The 16,239-nt window shown below is 39.3% G+C and overlaps 1 protein-coding gene across 1 annotated transcript in view; it reads left to right on the plus strand.

Annotated features, from left to right (window-relative positions):
- The first annotated feature begins 235 nt into the window (after positions 1–235).
- The window catches only part of AFP (alpha fetoprotein), a 33,242-nt gene continuing 17,238 nt past the window's right edge, over positions 236–16,239 (plus strand). Inside the window, exons 1-5 of the mRNA XM_057309563.1 lie at positions 236–316; positions 9,062–9,251; positions 10,445–10,561; positions 14,861–14,912; positions 15,826–15,958. Coding sequence (XP_057165546.1) covers positions 236–316; positions 9,062–9,251; positions 10,445–10,561; positions 14,861–14,912; positions 15,826–15,958 — 573 coding nt within the window. The remainder of the gene's footprint in view (positions 317–9,061; positions 9,252–10,444; positions 10,562–14,860; positions 14,913–15,825; positions 15,959–16,239) is intronic.

A 16,239-nucleotide genomic window follows, 5' to 3' on the forward strand; every position in this document is an offset into this window, starting at 1 on the left:
TTGATTAAAAGAAACATTAATAATCTTCTGAGTTATGAATCGTAACCATTCAAAGGAATATTTTAACATTATGATAATTCTGAATAAAAGGATGAAAACTGATATAGGCTTTTCCTTACCACTAGGACGAAGAAATGTGAGGGACAAAGGGGATAGAGAGGATTTTAAGGATGGTTAATTGAACTGGGAAAAAAAAAAAAACCCTGAGCCTTAAGAAAATGTAAGGCAGTTTAGGATGGCCGTACATGAACAGCGTAAGACGTTTAACCAGTTTGGAGAAGCATTGCTGGAGGGGGGTGAGGAGATCTGGACAAAGGTACAATGGAGAGTGAGCAAGATATCTAGGACTGAGGGAGTGCAAGCATTGAAAGGTAAAATGTACTTGTAAGAACTGAAATGTTACACTCAGAACTGCGCCTTTTGTCCCTGTTTCCAACGGTAAGCACGGATATCAGACAACTATCTATGAATTTACATACCTAAAGTCATTTATAGCCTTATTAATTCATGTACTTTAAAAATTTTTATAAAATAGGTTTCATATGTACCTGCCATCCACAACCTGCTTATTTTTTCACTAATGATGATGCTTTAAAGTTTCATTTTAAGTATGATGTTTGCAAAAGATTTTGGTACCAAGTTAAAAAAGCCTCCTTCCATTTCTGGAATGTTGCATCCCACAGCTGCCCAGCCCCTAACCCTACCATTCCCACCCACCACCTACTTTGGCCTCACCAATGACTATATCAAATACTTTTCCACATTGGATGCAATCATCACAAAGTGGGAAGAGAGCCCAGAAGGGGAGAAGTGGAGATGGTTGGCACTGGCTGGTCAAAGACACTGGAGACAGATCTAGAAAATTTGGGGTAAGATGCTTTCACAGAACTGGACTCACAGGAGCGGGTCTGGGTGCCCTGTCTGGATGGCATTGTCACTCGGCCAGTGAAGGGGGACTCAAAACTTTTGGAGAAAGTTCCAAAACGTGGAACTCCCAGAGTTCAGCTTCCCTGCTTCCCGAGGGGTCAGATTCCCCTGGGGAGCTCAGACATTTGAGTCTGAGTGGTCCAGGAGCCCAAGGCCTGCTCTACAGCTGACAGACTAGCCTGGCAAGCACATTATTCTGGCTGGATGGCTGTTACAGTGTGCTTGTGCTGTACAGTGCAAAAATTTGGGCCACCAGAATGGTGCAGACACACTGGTGTGTGTGTGCGTGTGTGTGTGTGAGAAATGCTCTTCTCTTCCTTTCTTATGAGGGAGCACATGATATTCACATGATTTATTGTCTGGGATGTTAGGATTGAGCACTTGGTTAAGGTAGTATTTGCCAGGTTTTTCCACTCCAAAGTTACTATTTTTCCCCTTCCATACTCTATTTTTTGAAGCCCATTGCTAAATCTAGCCTTCACTCAACCTGAGGGAGGGAGAGGATGAAGCTCCTGGAAGGGGGGTATTGACATATATCATTTAGAATTCTTCTGTAGGAAAGATTTGTCACTTCACTCCATTTATTCTTCACTTTATATTAGTATTAATTCATGTATATTCACTTTGTACTTTGGGTTATAATTCAATGCTACATTATGTATTTTGTTGGCCTAATTATTTCAGCTTTGGCCTTTGTGAATTCTTTCAGTCTGGCTTCTGTATCCCTCTGACCTGCCCCCCATACTTTGTTTTTTGAGCACTTCTTTACTTTCTGGCACTTTGAGATGCTCCAGGCTCATCTTGTTATTTTCCCTTCCCCAGACCTGGAAACAGCCATTTCTTCAAGGAGCTTTGGTTCTATTGAATAGATAATGGTATTTAAACAATAATCTGAGTGCTGGTTGCACTTGTTAATGAGGTCTCACTGCTTCTAGACTCTTTTAGGGAAGAGAGCTAAGCAATGTGGGTTTGTGTACTAACCCGTGTACACACATACCTGTAATTATTCTGTTCTATCTATCTACCTACCTATCTATGTACATATGAATTCATACTGATGTCTCTGACTACTCCCAGGACCACAAAGTTCATTCAAGCCTTCCTTTCTTACATATTTATTACTTCCCTTTTTGATAGTGAGAAATTTGGCTCCCATTACCTACCATACATGTACTTATTTGTTCAACCCCAGGATACATACTAAAAAGTTTCAAAATTATTGACCCATACCTCCATGTGAAACAAATTTACCAACTAGAGTACAATGTCTATACACCTTATAATTTCCAGTCAAAACCATATTTTTCAGTTACTTAGCTCCATTTTTTTCTTACCCTCTTCTGTGAGGATGTGACTGGTGAGTTTTGGGTGACTCATTCACTTACATTGGACACAAGATGAATTTAGGGTCTGGGAGGTTGACTGACTTTTGGCTTGAGTTGCATGCGTGGGCCCATCCAGCAGCTTTTTCCTGTATGTGTTCCAATAGGATAGCCTCTGTCTACCATATGCAAAGGTGGTAGATGGTGACAGGTGTCCTTTATGTACTCCTTTCCACTGGCACCGAGGGTGGTCACTCCAATCCCTCCACAAATTCCACAACAAGTGTCAGGTAGTCTTCAGGGGTGGATATGTCTATCTGTTCCAAGGGCTTTGGAGACAATTGCTCTGCAATGCCACTGGGCCCTTCCAGTTGATGTCCTCTCTTGCCCCTGTCAATCTGGTTATATCATGCTCCCCTGCCAAATAGCTTAAATCCTGCCACACATCCCTTGCAGGAATGGAATCACTCTTCTTGTTTCACCTATCATCCCTGTTGGTGCTGTGTGTGGAAAGCAGAAGTGTGGTTAACATTGAAAGAGATCACATTCTAGAGATGCAGTGATTATGATCAAAGAGTCCAATAGGAAATATGGGTGGAAGATGTGCTGATCTACGTTTATGCTGAGAAAGTCATAATGATAAATTTAAGATGACCAGAGACTTGCTTTTGTGGTTATCATCAAAGAAGCACAATGGTAGCATTCAAAAGAATCATTGGAAGCCAGGATTCATGGTGACATGATGAATGATGCATCACTGTGAATACTATATTAAATAGATGATAATTGAGAACTATAGAGGCAAGAAGGGAGATTTATTTGTTTCAATACAAATAGGCTCCAAGGAGCCATCACATCATGAATAATAACAGCATTGCTCCCTTTTTCTTGAGATGGCAGATAGAAAATTAGCCAGAAATGAGATGAATTTGAATGAAGAAGATAGTACTGACAAAGAGATGGTATCTGGACCCAAACAGGAAGATATCCTGTCTGGACATTAGGAAGAATCTTCATGTGCACTGACTGGACACTAAACAAGCATATAAATATCACTTCTCTCTGTGTTCATTAATGTACATCTTAAGCAATAAATTAATATACATCACAACAGGCTGGTGTTGTATAAATCCAGAGGACATCGTTAGTATGGACTAAGATGTGAAGAGTGCCACCTGGAGTCGAACATCACAGGCCCAGTTATTTTTATTACTATTGTTAACATTTTAGGGTTTTGGTTTCAGAAGGGGTGGTTGACCGTGTGATGGGCACTATTTTATAAAGGATGTGTGGGCTATGTGGACATTACACATGGAATCACACAGTTTCCACCCTTGCTTCTCGCCTGATGACTCTCTTTGCTCCTCTTCAGTCACCTTATAACATGATTATCCTTCTCATCTCTTTTTTTCACCTTCTCTTTAAGATTCTAAGCAGTTTGAACTTCATACTATTCCTTAACACACCAGGCTTTTTTATGGATGCTTTTTCCTTCTACCTGGGATGTCTTTCTCTTTCTTCTTTGTCTGCTTAATTTAACTGAAAGGTCATCTTCTTTGAGGAAACATCCCTGCATGAAGTTATTCACTTCCTTCCTTGATGCCCCTTCACTTTTTGAACTTGAATTATTATAGCATTCGGACTTTATTATAATGATAGTAGATTTTATATCCACTTTAAACATACAAAATCTGAGTCCTAGACCTGGAATTTGAACACACATGGTGCTGACTCTTGAGAGCAAGCCCATTTAATGGTATCAGTTAATTTATATATCTCTCTTCAACTAGATAGTGTTTCCCACCAGAAGGGACACAAATTGGAAGTTCATGTGTCTCTCTTGGCACTTAACATAACCTGGTACATAATGCGTATTCAATACAAATTAGAGGAATAAATTGATTTATGCTAAGGTCTATAAATATTCTAAACCACAGATCACAGAATCTTGGCTTAAGATAATTTCTTGAGCTTCCAAAACAGTAAATATAGTAAAATGAATTTTATGCAAATTTGAATCATGCAAGTTTGTGCTTTAAGATATTAATGATGATATATTTTATTTAAAAATGTGAAATAATGAAGATTGCCCCAAATTACAATACCTCAAGAACTGAATGTTTAAAGCTGATTAACCTAGTTATGTTCCATATGATGGTGTCGCTTTTGCATCAGCTTAATTGATCTAAAATTGTCCAAATTATCTCTCAGGTGAGTAACTGACCAATAAGTACGTGAATACTTGTACGACACCAAAGAAAGTACTTCTGCATTTTGAGATATGTCTTTTGGGAAAGGTAGACTCTTTTTTTCTGACTAATAACATTTTATTGTTTATAAAATGTTGCATATGATGGTTGACATATAGATAGATGCATTTTGTCCACTTAATTCATGTGAACCTCATGTCATTTCTTTAGCACTAGACTATTAGCAGTTACCAGGACAACATATGAAAAGTAACACATGCAAATGAAAGATCCTTTTTCCATATTTACTGTTTGTCTTCACTCAGATCTTACTGAGTTCTGTCTAGTGCATATTTCTCCCTTTATCCACTTAGTCAGTTGATACCTGCACCCTAAGGGCTGGTTCCTTAAAGAGCTGGTCTTAAGAATCTCGAGGGAGGAATTGCGTTAAAGACAGTGTGACCGAAAACGAAGGAGCAGTATCACCGGGGGTGTAGTAAGCGGCAGAGAGAGGAAGTCCCTCCTGTTTGGGTGGGGGAAGGCTCTCACCCACCTCCAGCAAAGTAATTGGTTTGGTGATGTGAGGAGCCACACAGCCGAGTATCACGAGCACTTCCAGTGATGGAAGGAGACATCAACAAGGCAGAAGACCACTCTGAAGCTTCAGATGTGGCTAGCCCATGCTTGGCACTTGGGTACAAGGTTAGATAGAGGCCATGAGGGAGCAGCGTGCAGGGTTAGCTCCAGTGGCTATCAAGCAGAATGTGCGCCAAAGTGAAGATGCCTCTTCATTACTGGAAAGACAATCCCTTGATTTTTTTTTTTTAATTGTGATAAGGAAAAAAATGTAGATCGCCACCAAAAATATCCAGATATTGGATCCACTGCTTGCTTTCTTTCTTTCTTTCTTTCTTTCTTTCTTTCTTTCTTCTTTCTTTCTAAGATTTTATTTATTTATTTGACAGAGAGAGACAGCCAGCGAGAGAGGGAACACAAGCAGTGGGAGTGGGAGAGGAAGAAGCAGGCTCATAGCGGAGGAGCCTGATGTGGGGCTCGATCCCAGAACGCTGGGATCATGCCCTGAGCCGAAGGCAGACGCTTAAGGACTGCACCACCCAGGCGCCCCCACTGCGTTCTTTCAGTTGAAAGATTGGCTTTTCTATATTCCGAACAGTCTCGGATAAGAGAGCTGGCCTCTCTAATTTAGTGATGGGGTGGACCACAGATTCATTGCTTGAGACAAAACTGACTCAATGCAAGGATGACTGTGAGGTATGGAGGAGGGAAATGCAGGTATGCTCTGGCCCATTTTATTACCTTTCTCATGACAGAAATTTCAGGGCCAAGATGCAATTCACTCACAAACTTCTTATCTCCCACATAATACTGGAAACACATATGTTCTTATTCTTTTTTAGAAATGTCAAGAGTAAGCAGCATTGCCCTAAAATAAACAGAAATAAAGAGGACTTGTTTAGAAATACAAAGTCTATGTTCTGGGAAGCAGTGCGATTTTCTTAAGAACAATAGATAATAATTCTAGTTTTATTATTTCATGTATTTTCTATGAGAAGAATGTATATTTACAGGTGTGTGTGTGGGGGTGGGTGGGTGGTTGTGTGGGTGTGTTAGTCTGCTCAGGCTGCCACACAAAATACCACAGCCTGGGTGGCTTAAACCAAAATTTACTTTCCTGTAGTTCTGGAAAGTCCAAAATTCAGTTTCCGGTGAGCACTCACTTTCTGGCTTGTGGATGGCTGCCTTTTTGCAATGTCCTCACATGGCAGGAGAGAGAGAGAGAGCAAGCTCTCTTGTGTCTATTCTTTTAAGTACACTCATCCCGTGATGAATGTCCTACCCTCATGACCTTGTCTAAACCTAATTACCTCCAAAGGCCCCGTCTCTAAATACCATCACACTGGGGTATAGGGCTTCAACATATGAATTTTGAGAGGGCACAAACATTCAGTCCATAACAGTTACACGAAATTTCTGGATCATGGAGGGGATTCTTCTACATTTCCTATGACAATGAGCCATTTCTCAACCTTGCTAAGGAAAGGGAGTATCCAGCAATTACACTGATGATGACATAAGGCCAAAGACTCCCTTTGCTAATTCTCACAACGTGCCATGGCTGCAGCAGCTAGGAAGAGAGGGGTCCTAGTATTTCCTCATCAGAGAAAGCGTATGCCATTGCAACAAAGCATGTAGAAAGTGCTTTTTCTGTACAAGTTATTGTTCAAGGGCTTTTTGGAGCTGGTCTCAAAGTACGATTGTTTCCCTCAAGTAGTTTATCATCTGTTTGAGTATGTGGCCAGTTCAGCTGTTTCAAGGACCCATGACTAGCCTAGCAGGAGCAACAGACCCATATAAGGAGAAATGCTGTTCATGGAACAGAGGTTTTTGTGAAATGTATTTCCAGTTGACCTTTAACTGACTTTGCCCTATCTCTGCTTGACTCATACTGATGTCTTACTTCACCTTGCTGACCCTGTGACACTGTGATCCTTTCAAGTTGGGCAGGCAGATTGCCAGCATTTTCTGACTGATTCCTCTTACTTTGTTCTTGGTCTAGAAGGGAAGAAAAACATGTTTTCTCCCTGAAAACCAGAGGCAAAATCCCTTTGATGAAGGAATGAAGGAAAATACTTTGATAGCTTCTTGGGGTGTGGGGGTGGGGGGGGGAAAGCAAATATGAAAGGGGGCCTCCTCCTTCCAAAGCATGATTTAGACAGGCTCAAATTAAACAAAGGGAGAGATGATATGCTCTGCCTGAAAACAGTAATAAGAACGCAAGTAGGAGGCAGAGCTAGATGAGAAAAGATAAGAAAGGAGTGGGGGAGAGAGCACAAGAAAAAGGGGAGGTTGGTCAGGGCTCCACAAGAAGTCAGGTTGTGTTGATAGAGCTGAAAAGTCCTTTTTATGTTTGATTTCAAGTTCTTTGATATAAACTTGTGTTGGAGGCCCTTTGAAAAAGCGAATGGGGGATCTGCAACATGGGGTTCAGGACAGGGAAGAGACAGCACATATAGGAAAGAAGATAAAGCACAGGGAAAGAGAATTGAGCAGCACCAGGGAATAAGAACCAGAGGTGTCAAGGGTAAATGCAAGCAGTCCTCCCCTACTCTTGGATTCCTAGAAAACTGGGGAGGATGATGGTGGTAATTCTGGTTGCTCTCTATAGGTGGGATCAGCATGGGGCTAAATGTAATTAAATCTGAAGGGACAGGAGGACCCAATCGGGTTGGAGGTCTTTGAAGACATTCATCATCTATTGGCATGTGGATTATGTCTGCCTCTGCACAGTTTGTTTTAAGTTACAGGACTTGCAACCAGACTCATCAGCTTCCTCCCAAGACCCTAGGTATTGTTCTCTTCTCAGATCTGTCCCAGGGCCTCTAGACCTTAAACATCAGAGAAAATATAAATGTCACCATGAGAGGGGTATTTGAATCAAATGAATGAGTGAGGGCAGTTAGTGCATAAATCCTGACTGCAACAATCTAATTCAGTGCCATGCATTTCCTACTTACGAAGGTTCTGCTTTGTGCCAGACAGTGTGTAGAGAGGAGTCCTTGAATCCAAGAAGTCAACTGTCTAGGAAGAATCCCATAAGCTTACAAACATGACATAAGGTCAAAGAAGTCCCATGTGAAAACAATCTAAACGGGATTATAAATTGTCAAAGGTGAGAGGGTTTTTGTGGGTTTTTTAAAGATCTTATTTATTTATTTCAGACAGAGACAGAGTGAGAGAGAGCAAAAGCTACGGGTGGAGGGAGGGGCAGAGGGAGAAGCAGACACCCTGCTGAGCACGGGCTCATCCCAGGGTCCTGGGATCATGACCTGAGCTGAAGGCAGACACTTAACTGACTACTCAGGCACCCCGAGAGGGTTCTTTTCTAGTTAGGGAATAACCAGATATACGTTCGTGGAAAATTATTTGATACAGACCTTAAAGGATGGAAAAAGTTTTTACAAGCATCGATGAGGAGGGGGAAGTGACATAAAAGACAAAAGATGAAAACCATACTTTCAAACAACCAGCCACTCAAACCAACAAAGATCACAATAGATCCCAGAAGAGTAAGTCATCTGGTATTGTCTGAGGGGAAGGCATTTTTCTAGTAGCCACGTGTACAGCTTAACGGCTTGGAAGAAGAGTACATCTAATACGTAACACTGATAACAATGGTAATCATGATAATAATCACTGTTACTGAAAAAGTGTCTTTAGGTGTCAGATACTTTAAACACATTATTTCATCTGTATATTAAAAAATTCAGGGGAAATATTATCATTTCATTATAGAGGTAAGAAAATTAAGAATCAGAAATTATCTGCCTAACGTTAATACGACTAATACCTGGCACAGCCAAGATTAGAATCTGTCTGATACCAAAATCCAGTTTACCGTGCTAGGTTGCTTTGGAGCATTTTCATAGATTTATGAAAAAGTAAACAGAATCAGCAATGGAAAAGTGTTTGACCTGAACTGTGTACTTAGGGCTATGCTTTGAGCAATGACACATATAGATCAAGGGTTGTTTGCAGTTAGTAGGCAAACTGCGGTTCAAAGCTCTTCTTTTTTGTTGTCTCTTAAAATCTGGTGTTCCTCAGGGTACCTCTTTTCACTATGAGCTCTCTTTGTCCTCCAATCACATGGCTGCAATGACCCACTACAAGTTGATGATTCCTGAATCTCCATCTCCAGCCTTGACCTTGTCCCAAAGGACAAGGAGCACTATTCGACTGCCCATCAACTTCTCCACTTGCAGGTCTTCAAGATACTTCTACATGCAAATCCAAGGTGTTCTGCTTAATAATTACACTAAGTCAACAGGCTAAAACCCTGACTTTTTGAGTAAACTGGCCACTCTGTCTTAAGCTCAATATATCCCAAACTGAACATGTGTTCAGTAAGTAAGTCCCTGTGGTTTTGTCTCACTCATATCACTTGGCTCTACCCACAACTGTCATTTTCCATTAGCACTACTCTCATCCAGGCTGCTTCCCGGACCACTTTATTGCAAAAACTTCTTAAGTGGTCTTCTTCATAATCCTGTTCCCTTTTATAACAACAGAGATGGTTTCAAAACACAAATGTGATTTTTATCAGTTCCCTCTTTAGCCTGACATTCTCTTAGGATGTGGTGTAAACTTGATTTAAAAGGTCTTTGAGATGTGGCCCTGCAAACTGTGCCAGAAATTCCCTTTACAAAGTAAGTTTCCCCATCTTTAAAGTTCGTGTTTCATTGAAATTACATTTCTTCCAGTTCCTTAAATATGGCATGCTCCTACCTCTGGGCCTTTGCACTGCTCTCTACATTTGTCTGGGACATTCTTCCCTCTCTTTATTTGCCCCACCTCCACTTTTTTCTGCTGGTCTCCACTGAGAGGTTACTTATTCCACGAAGCCTTCCCTAACCCCCCTGAAAAATGTCAGGTGTTCTTCTCACTCCACTTATCACTGTATCCATCACATCATGTCATGATTGCTGATATTAACTGTCTGTCTCTCCTATTAGATGTAGCTCAGTGAGAGCAGGGATGGCTCCTGTTACTTGTCAAGTAAAATTCCCATTCATTTGGTGGTTTCTGTTCATTTTCTGCTACGCGTGGCTAGCCTAGCTTTCATCTCCTAAGGAAGAGGCTAACGGAAGGAGTCCTTGCTCTTTACTCCCCAGTGAGAGGTTTTGCTGATTATTCCCATCAAAGAACAGTGTCTGGTACGCAGACTTCAACTTTTTGAATGAATACATAAAACTTCCATTTAGTAAGTGCTACTCTGTGCAAGACCCTATTCTGAGCCATTTACATTCATTAATTTATTTAATCCTCGTTCAGTCATGAAGGAGGTACTATCACTACCCTCATTTTATGGATGATGAAAGTAAAGCTCGGAAGAATGAGATGACCCACTTGAAGGGGTAGGGTAAACTTCGAACCTGGTGCCTGAGCTCGCTTGTCTATCAGTGATACGTATTGCCTTTCTGATTCCAGGGCGGGAAATAGCAGAGACCTGCTCTGTCAGGGAGAATATGGAAGGAACTAGATCAAAGGACGGCACAAAACCAGTGCCTTATCAGAGAAAAGATTCAAATAGGACCCGGACTGACAGTAGGTTTGTAAGGCCTGGTTTAGTCTAGTCAGCATCCTGATGAGTGGGTGGCTGACAGAATACGCCTCAGCTTGACCAGCACGTATGATTTGTAGCTACGTGTCTGTTTATTATATTGAAGTAATCACGCTTTAGTAAATGCCTCCTACTTGCTAAGCATTTTGCATATGACCCCTCTAATCTTTTGATGAAAGAATGAGATTAGACTGTCCAGACTTACAGTTTATATATATACATTAGCATAAAGCTTAAAATATGGTCTGTCAAGTCACAAAGATATCAGAGTTTATAGAATCTGAGATTTGCCAAATGCACCCTCTTCCTTTACCTTCAAGTCCTGTCTTTGAGTAAATACATTCAGCATTCGCTCAGTAAATGGTACTAAGGGTGAACTACGGACCAGGCACTGTGAAAGGCTTTGCAATATGTCGCCCCTGCCTAGTAACACTGCTCATAGTTTGTTCCATAAAATGGGTTCAGTTCTTCATAATTAATGCTGTTGCTTTCATATACTTGAGTAAAGAGCCCTTTTCAGAATAGTAGGAGAGTGGTGACCCACGCATACTCAAGTGGGCTGACAAGGTCAGCCATGCCTCTCACTATGGAGGAAGGAACAAGGTTTGTGCCTATCAGCGTGTTCCTTAGGAGACGAAAACCTAGGGTGGGCACATGTAGCAGAAAATAAACAAAAACTATCAAACAAACGGGAATTTTACTTGACGAGCAATGAAAAACTTATCCATGCTATACTAAATCTTTGTATCTCCTGGAAGTGCTAAAAGTTTATGTAAAAAGGCATTGATAAACCTTTGCCTAAATGTTTGAAACCCTGAGTTGCAGTAAAATTTACTTTTTTTAAGTTTTTTTAAATTTAAATTCCAGGTAATTAACATAACAGCATAATATTAGTTTCAGGTCTACAATATAGAGATTCAACACTTTCATACATCACCCAGTGCTCATCACACCAAGGGCGCTCCTTAATCCCCATCACCTATTTCACCCAACCCCCCACCCACCTCTCCTCAGGTGACCATCAGTCTGTTCTCTGTAGGTAAGAGTCAGTTTCTTGGTTTGCCTCTTTCTCTCTTCTTTTCCCTTTGCTTGTTTGTTTTGTTTCTTAAATCCCACATATGAGTAAAATCATATGGTATTTGTCTTTCTCTGCCTTATGCAATATAATTATTTCTTAAAAATACATTCAATTTTTTAAACTTTATTTTTAAATTATATAATCAACTTCTCATTGACCGAGTTTTGAAAGAGAGAAAGAGTGAGGAAGAGAAATTCACTTGTAATTCTACCATTTAGAGAAAACCAGTGTTGAAACTTTGTGATCCACTAGTCCTGTCTTCTATACTTTTTTTTTCTGGAGCAGGGGGAAGGATAGGAGAATTTAAAAAAAAATGGGATTATTTGATATCTTTTTCCCTATTTTTTACTAAGTGTCATATATGAGCCTATTTCCATATCATTAAATATTCTTCCACAAAATTACTTTGATGGCTGCATATTACTGTACTCATTGAATGCATCATATTATTTATTTTTGCCTGTAGTTCATTATTATTTTTTTAATTTCACTTTGGAAGAATGAATAATCTGTGAAGTTTTAGAAAATACTAATGCATAGGTCTCACCTCCAAAGGTTCTGATTTAATTGGTACGGGGTGCAGTGCAGGCAATGGGGATTTTAAAAGTTCCTCCAGACGTAGTGAAGAGAAGGGCCACATGCACCCCAATGTTCATAGCAGCAATGTCCACAATAGCTAAATTGTGGAAGGAGCTGAGATGCCCTTCAACAGATGACTGGATTAAGAAGATGTGGTCCAGGGGTGCCTGGGTGGCTCAGTTGTTAAGCGTCTGCCTTCCGCTCAGGGCGTGATCCTGGCGTTCTGGGATCAAGCCCCACATCAGGCTCCTCTGCTGGGAGCCTGCTTCTTCCTCTCCCACTCCCCCTACCTGTGTTCCCTCTCTCGCTGGCTGTTTCTCTCTCTCTCTGTCAAATAAATAAATAAAATCTAAAAAAAAAAAAAAAAAAAGAAGAAGAAGATGTGGTCCATATATACAATGGAATATTACTCAGCCATCAAAAAGAATGATTACACAACATTTGCAGCAACATGGACGAGACTGAAGGAGATTATGCTAAGTGAAATAAGTCAAGCAGAGAAAGACAATTATCATATGGTTTCACTCATTTATGGAACATAAGAAATAGCAGGAAGATCGGTAGGAGAAGGAAGGGAAGAATGAAGGGGGGTAAACAGAAGGGGGAATGAACGATGAGAGACTATGGACTCTGGGAAACAAACTGAGGGCTTCAGAGGGGAGGGGGGTGGGAGATTGGGATAGGCTGGTGATGGGTGTTAAGGAGGGCACGTATTGCATGGAGCACTGGGTGTTATACGCAAACAATGAACCATGGAACACTATATCAAAAACTAATGATGTACTGTATGGTGACTAACAAAGCATAATAAAAAATTATTTAATAAAATAAAATAAAAAATAAAATAAATTAAATTAAATAAAAGTTCCTCCAGTGATTTCAACGTGCAGCTAAGATGGAGAGCCCCGACAGACAGGGCAGATAAGAGGGGAACAGCTCCTAGAATCAGGTGGCTTTTGTAAGTGCTCCTTAGTATTAACATAATCATCTTGAGCTGCTGAATGAACAGTGCAACTGATCCACTTCAGTTTGACATACATGCAAAATTATTTTGTAACAAATAAAATTATTATAGGGCTTGGTTCATTGGAGTGTGTGCTCAAAGTTTTCTGTTAAGTCATACACAGTATACGAAATACTTATAAATGAACCTTATTGACATAAAATCAGGTGAAAGGATTTTTGAGCTAAACAGCATAATAATCAAGCAATGTATTCTTCAATGAATTCTGAGTTAGTCAAATATGGTGTCCAGTGCCTGGCATATGATAGACATTCAATTAATATTTTTTAAATGAATGAATGCATTTAGTTGAATTTCATAGGAAGTCTGGAGTCTTTATGGCTCCATTAACGTTTTAATTTGAAAGGAATTAATTATTGTGCAATTCAGGAAGAAATATTTCTTCAAGCACGCATTGAGAAGAGTATTTGTTATATTTGCAAAATGGGATGAATTTGCAGGTTTTTCCCCTGTGTCCTTGAACATAAAATGCAAGTAATCCCTGTGCTGTTAATTATCGACAAGTTGTCCCATTTGCAACCTAAGGAAATAAAGTAACGGATATCCCCATACACTAACAAAAGATTACTAATTAACAGGCATTGCTTGAGAAGGGTATAAAAGAATTACAGCATGATTTTCAATATTCTCCCCCCATCATTGCCAACAACAAAATAGCAACCATGAAGTGGGTGGTATCAATTTCTTTAATTTTCCTACTAAATTTTTCTGAATCCAGAACAATGCATAGAAATGCATATGGAATAGGTAAGATTTTGGTGTTTTCTTTTTTGTCTTTCTCTATATCAAAGTTCTTAAATTTGCATTTATTCATTTGTCCTGATTTATTTATACTTACTGTTCCACACGGAGGAAAAATATTTAATGGTGAATATCTTTAAATGAATGATAAACTTAGGACTTTACAAGAGGTTTACAAAATCAAGGCGGTGCTTGACATTATCTATGAATGGATTACATAGTCCACATTGAATTAATGTTTTGTACATTATTTATTTAATTGGTATACATATTAACTTTGAAATATATATATCTATATTATATGTCTATCTATCTCTATATATGAGGCTATAATCCTAGTTCCTTCACATATAAAACCCCCTCAGACTGGTAAAATAAGTAACGTCTTTATTCTTTACTTCAGAAAAATGGACCATTATTTGACTAAAGAAGAAACGGTGTGACTGGTATATAAATAGGCAAGCGAACTGTGGTGTAATCATGTTCAAAGGAGGACTGAAATAGTATTTTTAATCCATTGATTTCCAAGCCAATTAGAACACCACAGTATAGGAGGAAAGCAAACAGTTGGATTTTAGTGCTAGCTCTACCATAAATTATTCTCGTTAACTTAGCTATTCCTTAGTCTCCTTGTTTCTCAAGTACAAAATTAAGGTGTTTGGATAGATGCTCCCTAATGTTTTCTCAGTTGTATGGTTCTAAAATTGAATAGTTCTAGCTTAAAAACAAAATTGTACAGTTCTAAATTGTTCTAAAATCGCATAGTTCTAGCTCCAACACAAACATTTCTGTGTGACAACAATCATTTTCCTGGTTGTGGTTGAAAACGCCGTTTCTCATGGAGTTTATTCTGCTTTTCAGCTTCCATCTTGGATTCTTCCCAATGTTCTGCAGAGATGAATTTAGCTGACCTGTAAGTTTTTCTCATATAAATGTACTTCAAATATGAAGTAATGATAATTTTAGTGAGGTAATTAAATGAAGCCAGATAGCCCTATGCGTTCTGAAAAATACAAAAGCAAATTGAAGACGTTCCTTATTTTGAATATCAAATTGATATGGAAGAGGTTGAACTGTTGGCCCATGTCTTAGGTATTAACCTCTAGATTCCCTGAAATTCCATGGGAAAAACCAAATCAGGTTTTAGAAACTCATGATTTGTATCAGATCAGTGGTAACCACCACCTAAATGTAGGAATTTCCCACATCCATACCAATAGGATATTACAATATTATCTGTTCTGAATACTATGCAAATCCTAGTAGCAGATAATAGGAGGTGAAATATTCTAATTTCTGTTATTTGTAGAGAGTGTGTTTTTCTTTTGAGTGCTGACCATCCCACACTCCTGAAGTTTCTAATAAGGAATTTAAAGTAGTATGTTATTGCTACTACTTGCACCCAGAAACCTGTTAAGACAATTTTTGGGTCAATCCATGAACTTTGTCTTGGATCAGATCTTGATCACACTGGGAGTAGAAACAGGCAGAGGTCTAATGACCAATTCTTCGCTTAAATTTAAAAGGAACTATAGAATACAGATGCCCTCAGTTATGGGTGCACTGCACTGGGTAGGTGACCACAAAAGCAGGAACCACTCTTATGGGAAATCCACTTTGACTTTTTAATAGAGATATGTATATTTTGGGGGGAAGGGGGCAAGAAGATTGACCTTTCTGGTTGGCTAAAACCTAATTTAACATAAATTTTTAGCAAAAGTTACCCCCTAAACACAACAGAAAACCAAAACAAACAAAAACTGCACTTGAGAAAAAACAGCTTGACATGTCTGTTCCTTAAGCATTCATACGTATTTTTGTTTCAGAGCTACCATATTTTTTGCTCAGTTTGTTCAAGAAGCCACTTACAAAGAAGTAAGCAAAATGGTGAAAGATATACTGACTGTAATTGAGAAATCCACTGGCAGTGAGCAGCCTGCAGGGTGTTTAGAAAACCAGGTGAGTAAATAATAATTAAAAATAATAATAATAATAATAATAATAATAATAATAAAATCCCACTGTGATTATTGACCAAAGTTAAGCAGGCAGAAGAGCAGACATGGTTGTGGCATGAGAAATACATTTAAATATTTGAAGAGCTGTTGCATGAAAATCAGATTAACTCTGAATTGTTGAAGAGGGCAGAAGAGAGTGGGTGCCTGTTGTAAAGAGGCAATATAAGCCTGGTGACTAAGAGCTAAGGTTCTGAAATTTGAGTATCTGGGTGACCATGAACA

This window comes from Ursus arctos, unplaced genomic scaffold (assembly GCF_023065955.2).
Source record: "Ursus arctos isolate Adak ecotype North America unplaced genomic scaffold, UrsArc2.0 scaffold_9, whole genome shotgun sequence".
NCBI lineage: Eukaryota > Metazoa > Chordata > Mammalia > Carnivora > Ursidae > Ursus > Ursus arctos.